General features: G+C 65.0%; 1 protein-coding gene across 1 annotated transcript in view; it reads left to right on the top strand.

The window, feature by feature from the left end:
• Positions 1 to 15280, top strand: part of SHANK1 (SH3 and multiple ankyrin repeat domains 1) — a 52199-nt gene that overhangs the window by 18702 nt on the left and 18217 nt on the right. The window contains 3 exon segments of the mRNA XM_065655336.1: positions 359 to 472; positions 2054 to 2129; positions 12242 to 12324. Coding sequence (XP_065511408.1) covers positions 359 to 472; positions 2054 to 2129; positions 12242 to 12324 — 273 coding nt within the window.

Here is a 15280-nt window from a genome sequence, read left to right as displayed (position 1 = left end):
CCATGGGTCTGTGTTCCCCGGATGCCTGGGTCCCCTTTTGGCCGTGGGTCAGTGTTCCCCGGACGCCTGGGTCCCGACGCGGGGCCCCGTGGGTCTGTGTTCCCCGGACGCCTGGGTCCCTGCGTGGGGCCCCGTGGGTCTGTGTTCCCCGGACGCCTGGGTCCCCTTTTGGCCGTGGGTCAGTGTTCCCCGGACGCCTGGGTCCCGACGCGGGGCCCCGTGGGTCTGTGTTCCCCGGACGCCTGGGTCCCTGCGTGGGGCCCCGTGGGTCTGTGTTCCCCGGACGCCTGGGTCCCGTGCGGGCCCATGGGTCGCTATGGGGCTGCTATGGGGCTGCTATGGGGCTGTGCCCCCGCAGTGCTGAGCGTCGGCGAGGGGGGGTTCTGGGAGGGCCAGGCCCGCGGCCGCGTCGGCTGGTTCCCCTCGGACTGCGTGGAGGAGGTTCCGCCCCGGACCCCCGAGGGGCGCGCAGGTACCGCGGGACCCCAAGAGACGGGACCCCCAAAAACCCCCCAACCCCGCCCGCGAAAATTGGACCCCCAACCACACCCCCCAAATGGGACCCCCAACCACAACCCCCCCCAAATGGGACCCCCTCCCCAAATGAGACCCCCCCCAAATGGGACCCCCCAACCACACCCCCCCCAAATGGGACCCCCAACCACACCCCCCAAATGGGACCCCCAACCACACCCCCCCAAATGGGACCCCCCCCCCAAAATGAGACCCCCCCCAAATGGGACCCCCAACCACACCCCCCCCAAATGGGACTCCCCCCCCCCAAAATGAGACCACCCCCAAATGGGACCCCCAACCACACCCCCCCAAATGGGACCCCCCCCCCAAAATGGGACCCCCAACCCCCCCATGGGACCCCCAACCTGGACCCCCAAACTGGGAACCCCCCCCCCCAAATGGGACCCCCCCAACCCCACCCCCAAAATGGGACCCCCAACCACACCCCCCCAAATGGGATGACCCCCCCCGAAATGGGACCCCCAACCCCCCCATGGGACCCCCAACCTGGACCCCCAAACTGGGACCCCCCCCCCCAAATGGGACCCCCCCAACCCCACCCCCAAAACGGGACCCCCAACTCCACCTCCCAAATGGGACCCCCCCCAAATGGGACCCCCAACCCCATCCCCACCAGGTGACCCCCCAAAATGGGACCCCCAACCCCACCCCCCATGTGACCCCAAAATGAGACCCCCCCCCCAACCCTCCCATGGGACCCCCCCCCCAAATGGGACCCCCAACCCCCCCATGGGACCCCCAACCTGGACCCCCAAACTGGGACCCCCCCAACCCCACCCCCCCAAATGGGACCCCCAACCCAGAACCCAAACTGGGACCCCCCCCCAATCCTCCCCATGGGACCCCCCCAAACTGGGACCCCCCCCAAAAAGGGATCCCCCCAACTCAGCCCCCCAAGTGGGGCCCCCCCCCAATCCTCCCCATGGGACCCCCAACCTGAACCCCCAACTGGGACCTCAACCCCAAAATGGGACCCCCAACCCAGATCCCAAACTGGGACCCCCCCCAAATGGGACCCCCCCCCCCAAACCCCCCATGGGACCCCCAATCTGAACCCCCAAACTTGGATCACCCCCCCCAAATGGGGCCCCCCCCCAAACGGGACCCCCAATCTGAACCCCCAAACTGGGACCCCCCCCAAATGGGACCCCCCCCAAACCTCCCATGTGACCCCCAATCTGAACCCCCAAACTGGGACCCCCCCAAATGGGACCCCCAATCTGAACCCCCAAACTGGGACCCCCCCCAAATGGGACCCCCCCCCCAAACCCCCCATGGGACCCCCAATCTGAACCCCCAAACTGGGACCCCCCCCCAAATGGGACCCCCAATCTGAACCCCCAAACTGGGACCCCCCCCAAATGGGACCCCCCCCCCAAACCCCCCCATGGGACCCCCAATCTGAACCCCCAAACTGGGACCTCCCCCCCCCCAAAATGGGATGCTCGTCCCGCCCCCCCCAAGCGGGACCCCCCCCCAGCCCCCCAAGTGGCCCCACACTTTGGGGTCCCCCCAGAGAGCCGCAGCGACAAGGCCAAGCGGCTGTTCCGCCACTACACGGTGGGGTCGTACGACAGCGTCGACACCCCCAGGTGAGCCCCGAACTGCACCCCAAAAATGCACCCCAAACCTGCACCCCCAAAACTGCACCCCAAACCTGAACCCCAAACCTGCACCCCAAAAACTGCACCCCTAACCTGAACCCCAAACCTGCACCCCAAACCTGAACCCCAAACCTGCACCCCGAAACTGCACCCCAAAAACTGCACCCCTAACCTGAACCCCAAACCTGCACCCCAAACCTGAACCCCAAACCTGCACCCCAAACCTGCACCCCGAAACTGCACCCCGAAACTGCATCCCCAAACTTGCACCCCCAAACCTGAACCCCCAAACCTGAACCCCAAGCCTGCACCCCAAAAATGCACCCCAAAAATGCACCCCCAAACCTGCACCCCCAAACCTGAACCCCAAACCTGCACCCCAAAACTGCACCCCGAAACTGCACCCCAAACCTGAACCCCAAACCTGCACCCCGAAACTGCACCCCAAACCTGAACCCCAAACCTGAACCCCCAAACCTGAACCCCAAACCTGAACCCCAAACCTGCACCCCAAAACTGCACTCCAAAACTGCACCCCGAAACTGCACCCCAAACCTGCACCCCCAAACCTGAACCCCCAAACCTGAACCCCAAACCTGAACCCCCAAATCTGAACCCCCAAACCTGAACCCCGAAACTGCACCCCAAACCTGCACCCCCAAACCTGAACCCCAAACCTGCACCCCAAACCTGAACCCCAAACCTGCACCCCAAAACTGCACCCCAAACCTGAACCCGAAACCTGCACCCCCAAACCTGAACCCCAAAACTGCACCCCAAACCTGCACCCCCAAACCTGAACCCCCAAATCTGAACCTCAAACCTGAACCCCAAACCTACACCCCCAAACCTGAACCCCGAAACCTGCACCCCAAAACTGCACCCCAAACCTGCACCCCAAACCTGAACCCCAAAACTGCACCCCAAACCTGCACCCCCAAACCTGAACCCCCAAATCTGAACCCCAAACCTGCACCCCAAACCTGAACCCCAAAACTGCACCCCAAACCTGCACCCCCAAACCTGAACCCCAAACCTGCACCCCCAAACCTGAACCCCAAACCTGAACCCCCAAACCTGAACCCGAAACCTGCACTCCAAAAACTGCACCCCGAAACTGCACCCCAAACCTGCACCCCCAAACCTGAACCCCCAAATCTGAACCCCAAACCTGAACCCCAAACCTGCACCCCAAACCTGCACCCCCAAACCTGAACCCCCAAACCTGAACCCCAAACCTGCACCCCGAAACTGCACCCCCAAAAACTGCACCCCAAACCTGAACCCCAAACCTGAACCCCAAACCTGCACCCCAAAAACTGCACCCCAAAAACTGCACCCCAAACCTGAACCCCAAACCTGAACCCCCAAACCTGCACCCCCAAACCTGAACCCCAAACCTGAACCCCAAATCTGAACCTCAAAACTGAACCCCAAACCTGAACCCCCAAACATGAACCCCAAAATCTGCACCCCAAATCTGCACCCCAAATCTGAACCCTGAACCTGAACCCCAAAATCTGCACCCCAAAACTGAACCCCAAACCTGAACCCCCAAATCTGAACCCCAAAACTGCACCCCAAAATCTGCACCCCAAACCTGCACCTCAAACCTGAACCCCCAAATCTGAACCCCAAACCTGCACCCCAAAACTGAACCCCAAACCTGCACCCCCAACCTGCACCCCCAAACCTGAACCCCAAACCTGAACCCCAAACCTGCACCCCGAAACTGCACCCCAAAATCTGCACCCCAAAACTGAACCCCAAACATGAACCCCAAAATCTGCACCCCAAATCTGCACCCCAAATCTGAACCCTGAACCTGAACCCCAAAATCTGCACCCCAAAACTGCACCCCAAACCTGAACCCCCAAATCTGAACCCCAAAACTGCACCCCAAAACTGCACCCCAAACCTGCACCTCAAACCTGAACCCCCAAATCTGAACCCCAAACCTGCACCCCAAAACTGAACCCCAAACCTGCACCCCCAACCTGCACCCCCAAACCTGAACCCCCAAACCTGAACCCCAAACCTGCACCCCGAAACTGCACCCCAAAAACTGTACCCCAAACCTGAACCCCAAACCTGAACCCCAAAATCTGCACCCCAAAACTGAACCCCAAACATGAACCCCAAAATCTGCACCCCAAATCTGCACCCCAAATCTGAACCCTGAACCTGAACCCCAAAATCTGCACCCCAAAACTGCACCCCAAACCTGCACCCCAAAACTGCACCCCAAACCTGCACCTCAAACCTGAACCCCCAAATCTGAACCCCAAACCTGCACCCCAAAACTGAACCCCAAACCTGAACCCCCTGCACCCCAAACCTGCAGCCCAGAACCTGCACCCCCCCAGACCTCCCCCCTGAACCCCAAACCCCTGAACCTCCAAACCCCCCGAACCCCCAAACCCCCCGAAGCTCCAAATCCCCCAGACCCCCCAAACCCCTGAACCCCCAAACCCCCCAAACCCACTTGGACCCCCAAACCCTCTGAACCCCCAAATCCTCCAAACCCCCCAGATCCCCCCAACCCCCCAGACCCCCCGAACCCCCAAATCCCCCAGACCCCCCAAACCTCCGAACCCCCAAACCCCCTGAACCCCCAAACCCCCTGAACCCCCAAATCCCCCAAACCCCCCAGATCCCCCCAACCCCCCAACCCCCCAGACCCCCCGAACCCCCAAATCCCCTTGAACCCCCAAATCCCCGAACCCCCAAACCCCCTGAACCCCCAAATCCTCCAAACCCCCCAGATCCCCCCAACCCCCAGACCCCCCGAACCCCCAAATCCCCCAGACCCCCCAAACCTCCGAACCCCCAAACCCCCTGAACCCCCAAGCCCCCTGAACCCCCAAATCCCCCTGAACCCCCAAACCCCTGAACCCCCAAACCCCCTGAACCCCCAAATCCCCCAAACCCCCCAACCCCCCAGACCCCCCGAACCCCCAAACCCCCCAAACCCCCCAGATCCCCCCAACCCCCCAGACCCCCCGAACCCCCAAATCCCCCAGACCCCCAAACCTCCGAACCCCCAAACCCCCTGAACCCCCAAACCCCTGAACCCCCAAATCCCCCAAACCCCCCAGATCCCCCCAACCCCCCAACCCCCCAGACCCCCCGAACCCCCAAATCCCCCTGAACCCCCAAACCCCCAAACCCCCAAACACCCTGAACCCCCAAACCCCTGAACCCCCAAATCCCCCAAACCCCCCAGATCCCCCCAACCCCCCAAACCCCAGACCCCCCGAACCCCCAAATCCCCCTGAACCCCCAAACCCCCGAACCCCCAAACACCCTGAACCCCCAAATCCTCCAAACCCCCCAGATCCCCCCAACCCCCCAGACCCCCTGAACCCCCAAATCCCCCAAACCCCCCAACCCCCCAAACCCCCTGAACCCCCAAATCCCCCAAACCCCCCAGATCCCCCCAACCCCCCAGACCCCCCAAATCCCCCTGAACCCCCAAACCCCCGAACCCCCAAACCCCCTGAACCCCCAAATCCCCCATACCCACCAGATCCCCCCAACCCCCCAGACCCCCCGAACCCCCAAATCCCCCTGAACCCCCAAATCCTCCTGAACCCCCAAACCTCCAGATCCCCCCAAACCCCCGAACCCCCAAACTCCCCAAACCCCCCAGATCCCCCCAACCCCCCAGACCCCCCGAACCCCCAAATCCCCCAACCCCCCAACCCCCCAGATTCCCCCAGACCCCCCGAACCCCCAAACACCCCGAACCCCCCAGATCCCCCTGAACCCCCAGACCCCCCCCCAAACCCACCCCTGTAACCCAGGGAACCCCCAAATCCCGCCCCCCCCCGCAATCCCCCTCCCATCCTCCCCATCCCCCCCTCCCGGACGCCTGGGTCCCCGGTGGTGGGGGAGGGGCCCCCCCGGGCCTGTCCCGGTTCAGCCGGTCCCACGGCCCCTCCCCCCGCGGCCCCTCCCCCCCCCGACCCACTTGGTGGCCGCGGCGGCTGCGGGTGCTGGGGACCCATGGGGCGCTATGGGGCCGGAGGGCGTGGGGTGAGTGCGGGTGACTGGGGGGGGGGTTGTGGGGCAGTTGCTTATGGGGCAGTTGTGGGGCAGTTGTTTATGGGGTGGTTGGTTATGGGGCAGTTGTGGGGCTGGGGGTAGTTATGGGGCTGGGGGGCAATTGTGGGGCGGTTGCTTATGGGGTATTTGCTTATGGGGTGGTTGCTTATGGGGCAGTTGTGGGGCTGGGGGCGGTTGTGGGGCAGTTGCTTATGGGGTGGTTGGTTATGGGGCAGTTGTGGGGCTGGGGGCAGTTGTGGGGCAGTTGCTTATGGGGTATTTGCTTATGGGGTGGTTGCTTATGGGGCAGTTGTGGGGCTGGGGGCAGTTGTGGGGCAGTTGCTTATGGGGTGGTTGGTTATGGGGCAGTTGTGGGGCTGGGGGGCAGTTGTGGGGCAGTTGTGGGGCAGTTGCTTATGGGGCAGTTGCTTATGGGGCAGTTGTAGGCTGGGGGCAGTTATGGGGCTGGGGGCAGTTGTGGGGCAGTTGCTTATGGGGCAGTTGCTTATGGGGTAGTTGCTTAGGGGGCAGTTGCTTATGGGACAGTTGTGGGGCTGGGGGCAGTTGTGGGGCAGTTGCTTATGGGGAAGTTGCTTGTGGGGCAGTTGTGGGGCAGTTGCTGATGTGGCAGATGTGGGGCTGGTGGGGTTATGGGGCTTGGGCGCAGTTATGGGGCTGGGTGCAGTTATGGGGCTGGAGGGCAGTTGTGGGGCTGGGGGGCAGTCGTGGGGCAGTTGCTTATGGGGCAGTTGCTTATGGGGCAGTTGCTTGTGGGGCAGTTACTGATGTGGCAGATGTGGGACTGGGGGCTGTTGTGGGGCTGGGGGGCAGTTGTGGGGCAGTTGCTTATGGGGCAGTTGTGGGGCTGGGGTGGTTTGTGGGGCTGGAGGGCAGTTGTGGGGCTGGAGGCAGTTGCTGATCGGGCAGATGTGGGGCTGGGGGGCCGTTATGAGGCTGGGGGAGCAGTTGTGGGGCTGGGAAGCAGTTGTGGGGCTGGGAAGCAGTTATTGGGCAGTTTCTTATGGGTCAGCTGCTTATGGAGCAATTGTGGGGCTGGGCAGTCTGTGGGGCAGTTGGTTGTGGGGCAGTTGTGGGGCAGTTCTTAATGGGGCAGTTGCTTGTGGGGCAGTTATGGGGCAGGGAGGGCAGTTGTGGGTCAGTTCTTAATGGAGCAGTTACTTGCGAGGCAGTTATGGGGCTGGGAGGGCAGTTGTGGGGCTGGGGTGGTTTGTGGGGCAGTTGCTTATGAGGCTGGGGGGGGCAGTTGTGGGGCTGGGGCAGATGTGAGGCAGTTGGTTGTGGGGCAGATGTGGGGCTGGGGGGCAGTTACGGGGCTGGGGAGTCCCTGGGGCAGTTGGTTGTGGGGCAGTTGTGGGGCTGGGGAGTCCCTGGGGCAGTTGGTTGTGGGGCAGATGTGGGGCTGGGGGGCAGTTGTGGGGCTGGGGAGTCCCTGGGGCAGTTGGTTGTGGGGCAGATGTGGGGCTGGGGAGTCCCTGGGGCAGTTGGTTGTGGGGCAGTTGTGGGGCTGGGGGGCAGTTGTGGGGCTGGGGGGTCCCTGGGGCAGTTAGTTGTGGGGCAGTTGTGGGGCTGGGGGGTCCCTGGGGCAGTTGGTTGTGGGGCAGTTGTGGGGCTGGGGAGTCCCTGGGGCAGTTGGTTGTGGGGCAGTTGTGGGGCTGGGGAGTGCCTGGGGCAGTTGGTTGTGGGGCAGATGTGGGGCTGGGGGGTCCCTGGGGCAGTTGGTTGTGGGGCAGATGTGGGGCTGGGGGGCAGTTGTGGGGCTGGGGGGTCCCTGGGGCAGTTGGTTGTGGGGCAGATGTGGGGCTGGGGGGCAGTTGTGGGGCTGGGGGGTCCCTGGGGCAGTTGGTTGTGGGGCAGATGTGGGGCTGGGGGGTCCCTGGGGCAGTTGGTTGTGGGGCAGTTGTGGGGCTGGGGGGCAGTTGTGGGGCAGATGTGAGTCCTCGCGCGACCCCTCGTGCCGGGCGGGTTTGGGGCATCCCAGGGGCTGCACTGGTGCCAAACTGGGAGCTCTATGGGGTGCTGGAGCGGTACTGGGCTGTACTGGTCTATACTGGTCTGTACTGGGCTGTACTGGTCTGTACTGGTCTGTACTGGGCTGTACTGGGCTGTACTGGTCTATACTGGTCTGTACTGGGCTGTACTGGGCTGTACTGGTCTGTACTGGTCTGTACTGGGCTGTACTGGTCTGTACTGGTCTGTACTGGGCTGTACTGGTCTGTACTGGTCTATACTGGGCTGTACTGGGCTGTACTGGGCTGTACTGGTCTGTACTGGTCTGTACTGGTCTGTACTGGGCTGTACTGGTCTATACTGGTCTGTACTGGTCTGTACTGGGCTGTACTGGGCTGTACTGGGCTGTACTGGTCTGTACTGGGCTGTACTGGTCTATACTGGTCTGTACTGGTCTGTACTGGGCTGTACTGGTCTGTACTGGTCTGTACTGGTCTGTACTGGGCTGTACTGGTCTATACTGGTCTGTACTGGTCTGTACTGGGCTGTACTGGGCTGTACTGGTCTATACTGGTCTGTACTGGTCTGTACTGGGCTGTACTGGTCTGTACTGGTCTGTACTGGTCTGTACTGGGCTGTACTGGTCTATACTGGTCTGTACTGGTCTGTACTGGGCTGTACTGGGCTGTACTGGGCTGTACTGGTCTATACTGGTCTGTACTGGTCTGTACTGGGCTGTACTGGTCTGTACTGGGCTGTACTGGGCTGTACTGGTCAGTCCTGGTCTGTACTGGTCTATACTGGGCTGTACTGGTCTGTACTGGTCTGTACTGGGCTGTACTGGGCTGTACTGGTCTGTACTGGTCTGTACTGGGCTGTACTGGTCTATACTGGTCTGTACTGGTCTGTACTGGTCTGTACTGGGCTCTACTGGTCTATACTGGGCTGTACTGGTCTGTACTGGGCTGTACTGGGCTGTTCCGTTCTGTCCCAGACCCGTTTCCGGTCCCGTTCCATTTCCGGTCTCGTTCCACTTCCGCTGCCCCGTTCCCCTTTCCGCTCCCGTTCCGCTTCCGGTCGCCTTCCATTTCCGGTCGCGTTCCATTTCCGGTCCCGTTCCATTCCCTGTCTCGTTCCATTTCCGCTCCCCCGTTCCCCTTTCCGCTCCCGTTCCGCTTCCGGTCGCGCTCCATTTCCGGTCCCGCTCCATTTCCTCTCCCCTTCCACTTCCGCCCCACCTTTCCGCTTCCGCCGTCCCCTCCATTCTCCCCGTTCCCCTTCCGCTTCCGGTCGCGCTGCTCTCTTCCCGTTCCGCTCCCGTTTCCCGCCCCCCCCAATCCCAACCCCAACCCCACCCCCCCCGTTCCGTCCCGTTCCGTCCGGTTCCGGTTCCGGTTCCGGTTCCGGTTCCGGTGGGTGCCCCCTGCCCGCGCTCCGGGGGTGTCCCCGGGGGGTTCCGGCCATGCGGCCATGGCCCGCTGGGGGGCGCCCCTCCCCCCGCCGCCCCTCCCCCCCGCCGCCCCTCCCCCCCTGTCGGCGAGTTGGCCGCTCCTGGGCCCCCCCCGGCGGAGCGTCTGGTACATCTACAGGTATGGGGGAGGGGCGGGGGGGGGGGACCCCCGGTACGTCTGGTGGGGGAGGGGCGGGGGGACCCCGGTACCTCTATTGGGGGAGGGGCGGGACCCCCAGACATCTACAGGTATGGGGGAGGGGCGGGGGGGGGACACCCCCGGTACCTCTATTGGGGGAGGGGCGGGGGGGACCCCCGGGACATCTGGTGGGGGAGGGGCGGGACCCCCGGACATCTACAGGTATGGGGGAGGGGCGGGGGGACACACACCCCCGGACATCTGGTGGGGGAGGGGCGGGACCCTCGGACATTTATTGGGGGAGGGGTGGGGGGAGGGGACCCTCCGGTGCATCTATTGGGGGAGGGGCGGGACCCCCGGACATCTATAGGTATGGGGGAGGGGCGGGGGGGACCCCCGGTACCTCTGTTGGGGGAGGGGCGGGGGGAGGGGACCCCCGGGACATCTGGTGGGGGAGGGGCGAGACCCCCAGACATCTACAGGTATGGGGGAGGGGCGGGGGGGGGACACCCCCGGTACGTCTGTTGGGGGAGGGGCGGGACCCTCGGACATTTATTGGGGGAGGGGTGGGGGGAGGGGACCCTCCGGTGCCTCTATTGGGGGAGGGGCGGGACCCCCAGTACCACTATTGGGGGAGGGGACTCCTGGTACATCTGGTGGGGGAGGGGCGAGACCCCCAGACATCTACAGGTGTGGGGGAGGGGCGGGGGGACACACACCCCCGGACATCTGGTGGGGGAGGGGCGGGACCCCCGGACATCTATTGGGGGAGGGGTGGGGGGGGGACCCCCAGACATCTGTTGGGGGAGGGGCGGGACCCCTGTGCATCTATTGGGGGAGGGGCGGGACCCCCAGACATCTCCAGGTATGGGGGAGGGGCGGGGGGGACCCCCGGACATCTGGTGGGGGAGGGGCGGGGGGGTGGGACCCCCGGTACCTCTATTGGGGGAGGGGCGGGACCCCCGGACATCCACAGGTGTGGGGGAGGGGTGGGACCCCCGGATATCTGTTGGGGGAGGGGCGGGACCCCCGGGACAGCTATTGGGGGAGGGGACCCCTGGTACATCTGTTGGGGGAGGGGACCCCCGGACATCTCCAGGTATGGGGGAGGGGCGGGGACCCCTGCTACGTGTGTTGGGGGAGGGGCAGGACCCCCGGACATCCACAGGTGTGGGGGAGGGGTGGGGGGAGGGGTGGGACCCCCGGGACATCTACAGGTATGGGGGGAGGGGACCCCCAGACATCTATTGGGGGAGGGGCGGGATCCCCGCTCCACCTGCAGGTATGGGGGGAGGGGCGGGGGGGGGCACCCCCGGGACCCCCCCTCCCCCACATCGGCCTCGGCTCCGGGACAGACCCCCCATCCCCCCCCCCATCCCCCACGTCCCCCCCCAACATGCCCCCCCCTCCCCCCCACCCCTCCCCCAGCCCCTCCCCATTTCCCACACCCCCCCATCCCCCTCGCCCCCCCCGGCACCCCCTGTCCCCCTGACCCCCATCCTCCTGTCCCCATGTCCCCATATCCCCATGTCCCCCTGTTCCCATGTCCCCATATCCCCATGTCCCCCTGTCCCTCTGTCCCCATGTCCCATGTCCCCCTGTCCCCGCATCCCCACATCCCCACATCCCCCTGTCCCCATGTCCCCCTGTCCCTGTGTCCCCATGTCCCCCTGTCCCTCTGTCCCCATGTCCCCATGTCCCATGTCCCCATGTCTGTCCCCCTGTCCCCATATCCCCCTGTCCCCCATCCCCCTGTCCCCATGTCTGTCCCCCTGTCCCCCTGTCCCCCGTCCCCCTGTCCCCATGTCTGTCCCCCTGTCCCCATGTCCCCCTGTCCCTGTGTCCCCCTGTCCCCATATCCCCATATCCCCATGTCCCCCTGTCCCCCTGTACCCATGTCTCCCTGTCCCCATATCCCCATGTCCCCCTGTCCCCATGTCCCCCTGTCCCCCGTCCCCCTGTCCCCATGTCTGTCCCCCTGTCCCCATGTCCCCCTGTCCCTGTGTCTCCCTGTCCCCCTGTCCCCATATTCCCATGTCCCCCTGTCCCCCTGTCCCCATGTCTGTCCCCCTGTCCCCATGTCCCCCTGTCCCCATGTCTCCCTGTCCCCCTGTCCCCATATCCCCATGTCCCCCTGTCCCCCGTCCCCATGTCTCCCTGTCCCCATGTCCCCATGTCCATCTGTCCCCATATCCCCATGTCCCCCTGTCCCCATGTCCCCCTGTCCCCCTGTCCCCATGTCTGTCCCCCTGTCCCCATGTCCCCCTGTCCCTGTGTCCCCCTGTCCCCCTGTCCCCATATCCCCATATCCCCATGTCTCCCTGTCCCCATGTCCCCATGTCCATCTGTCCCCATGTCCCCCGTGTCCCCCATGTCCCCCTGTCCCCACATCCCCATGTCCATCTGTCCCCATGTCCCCCTGTCCCCCTGTCCCCATGTCCCCTGTCCCCGTGTCTGTCCCCCTGTCCCACGTCCCGTGTCCGTCTGTCCCCGCAGTGATTACATCATCAAGGAGAAGACGGTTTTGCTGCAGAAAAAGGACAACGAGGGGTTCGGCTTCGTGCTGCGGGGGGCCAAGGGTGAGGGGCCGGGGGGGCTGCGCCATTTGGGGGGTCCTCGGGGGGGGCTGGGGGGTCTGGGGGTCCCCAGGGGGGTCTTGGGGGTCCTAGGGGGGTCTGGGGGGTCTTGGGGGGCTCAGGGGGGACTGGGGGTCCCAGGGGGGGTCTGGGGGGTTCCAGGGGTTCAGGGGGGTTTTGGGGTTTCCGGGGGGTCCTGGGGGTTTTGGGGTTCCTGGTGGTCCTGGGGGGGTCCCACGGGTTCCGGGGGTTTTGGGGTTCCCGGGGGGTTCCTGGGGGGTTTAGGGGGGTCTGGGGGTTTTGGGGTTCCCAGGGGTCCTGGGGGGGCTGGAGGATCCCGGGTGTTTTGGGGTTCCTGGGGGGTTCTGGGGTTCAGGGGGGTCTGGGGGTTTTGGGGTTCCCAGGGGCTTTAGGGGGTTCCTGGGGGGTCCCGGGTGTTTTGGGGTTCCCTGGGGGGTCTGGGGGTTCCTGGGGGGTTCTGGGGTTCAGGGGGGTCTGGGGGTTTTGGGGTTCCCGGGGGTGTTTTGGGGTTCCTGGGGGGTTCTGGGGTTCAGGGGGGTCCTGGGGGTTTTGGGGTTCCCGGGGGGTCCTGGGGGTTTTGGGGTTCCCAGGGGCTTTAGGGGGTTCCTGGGGGGTCCCGGGTGTTTTGGGGTTCTCTGGGGGGTCTGGGGGTTCCTGGGGGGTTCTGGGGTTCAGGGGGGTCTGGGGGTTTTGGGGTTCCCTGGGGAGTCTGGGGGTTCCTGGGGGGTTCTGGGGTTCAGGGGGGGTCTGGGGGTTTTGGGGTTCCCAGGGGCTTTAGGGGGTTCCTGGGGGGTCCCGGGTGTTTTGGGGTTCCCTGGGGGTTCCTGGGGGGTTCTGGGGTTCAGGGGGAGGTCTGGGGGTTTTGGGGTTCCCTGGGGGGTCTGGAGGTTCCCGGGGGGTTCTGGGTTTCAGGGGGGTCTGGGGGTTTTGGGGTTCCCAGGGGCTTTAGGGGGTTCCTGGGGGGTCCCAGGTGTTTTGGGGTTCTCTGGGGGGTCTGGGGGTTCCTGGGGGGTTCTGGGGTTCAGGGGGGTCTGGGGGTTTTGGGGTTCCCGGGGGTGTTTTGGGGTTCCTGGAGGGTTCTGGGGTTCAGGGGGGGTCTGGGGGTTTTGGGGTTCCCGGGGGGTCCTGGGGGTTTTGGGGTTCCCAGGGGCTTTAGGGGGTTCCTGGGGGGTCCCTGGTGTTTTGGGGTTCCTGGGGGGTCTGGGGGTTCCTGAGGGGTTCTGGGGTTCAGGGGGGTCGCAGGTGTTTTGGGGTTCCCTGGGGGTTCCTGGGGGGTTCTGGGGTTCAGGGGGGTCTGGGGGTTTTGGGGTTCCCTGGGAGTTCTGGGGGTTCCCGGGGGGTTCTGGGGTTCAGGGGGATCTGGGTGTTTTGGGGTTCCTGGGGGTGTTTTGGGGTTCCCGGGGGTGTTTTGGGGTTCCTGGGGGGGTTCTGGGGTTCAGGGTGAGGTCTGGGGGTTTTGGGGTACCCTGGGGGGTCTGGGGGTTCCTGGGGGGTTCTGGGGTTCAGGGGGGTCTGGGGGTTTTGGGGTTCCCAGGGGCTTTAGGGGGTTCCTGGGGGGTCCCAGGTGTTTTGGGGTTCCCTGGGGGGTCTGGGGGTTCCTGGGGGGGTTCTGGGGTTCGGGGGTCTGGGGGTTTTGGGGTTCCTGGGGGTGTTTTGGGGTTCCTGGGGGGGTTCTGGGGTTCAGGGGGGTCTGGGGGTTTGGGGGTTCCCTGGGGGGTCTGGGGGTTCCCGGGGGGTTCTGGGGTTCAGGGGGGTCTGGGGGTTTTGGGGTTCCTGGGGGTGTTTTGGGGTTCCCGGGGGGGTTCTGGGGTTCAGGGGGGGTCTGGGGGTTTTGGGGTTCCCAGGGGCTTTAGGGGGTTCCTGGGGGGTCCCGTGTGTTTTGGGGTTCCCTGGGGGGTCTGGGGGTTCCGGGGGGGGTTCTGGGGTTCGGGGGGTCTGGGGGTTTTGGGGTTCCCGGGGGTGTTTTGGGGTTCCTGGGGGGGTTCTGGGGTTCAGGGGGGTCTGGGGGTTTTGGGGTTCCCGGGGGTGTTTTGGGGTTCCTGGAGGGTTCTGGGGTTCAGGGGGGTCTGGGGGTTTTGGGGTTCCCGGGGGGTCCTGGGGGTTTTGGGGTTCCCAGGGGCTTTAGGGGGTTCCTGGGGGGTCCCGGGTGTTTTGGGGTTCTCTGGGGGGTCTGGGGGTTCCTGGGGGGTTCTGGGGTTCAGGGGGGTCTGGGGGTTTTGGGGTTCCCGGGGGTGTTTTGGGGTTCCTGGAGGGTTCTGGGGTTCAGGGGGGTCTGGGGGTTTTGGGGTTCCCAGGGGCTTTAGGGGGTTCCTGAGGGATCCCGGGTGTTTTGGGGTTCCCTGGGGGGTCTGGGGGTTCCGGGGGGGGTTCTGGGGTTCGGGGGGTCTGGGGGTTTTGGGGTTCCCTGGGGGGTCTGGGGGTTTTGGGGTTCCCTGGGGGGTCTGGGGGGTTCTGGGGTTCAGGGGGGGTCTGGGGGTGTTTTGGGGTTCCCGGGGGTGTTTTGGGGTTCCCGGGGGGGTTCTGGGGTTCAGGGGGGTCTGGGGGTTTTGGGGTTCCCGGGGGCTTTAGGGGATTCCTGGGGGGTCCCGGGTGTTTTGGGGTTCCCTGGGGGTTCCTGGGGGGTTCTGGGGTTCAGGGGGGTCTGGGGGTTTTGGGGTTCCTGGGGGTGTTTGGGGTTCCTGGGGGGTTCTGGGGTTCAGGGGGGTCTGGGGGTTTTGGGGTTCCCGGGGGGTCCTGGGGGTTTTGGGGTTCCCAGGGGGTCCTGGGGGGTTCTGGGGTTCAGGGGGGTCTGGGGGTTTTGGGGTTCCCTGGGGGGTCTGGGGTTCAGGGGGATCTGGGGGTTTTGGGGTTCCCGGGGGTGTTTTGGGGTTCCCGGGGGGGTTCTGGGGTTCAGGGGGATCTGGGGGTTTTGGGGTTCCCGGGGGTGTTTTGGGGTTCC

This window comes from Caloenas nicobarica, chromosome 39 (assembly GCF_036013445.1).
Source record: "Caloenas nicobarica isolate bCalNic1 chromosome 39, bCalNic1.hap1, whole genome shotgun sequence".
Taxonomy (NCBI): Eukaryota; Metazoa; Chordata; class Aves; order Columbiformes; family Columbidae; genus Caloenas; species Caloenas nicobarica.
This window is presented reverse-complemented; position numbering and strand designations above follow the sequence as displayed.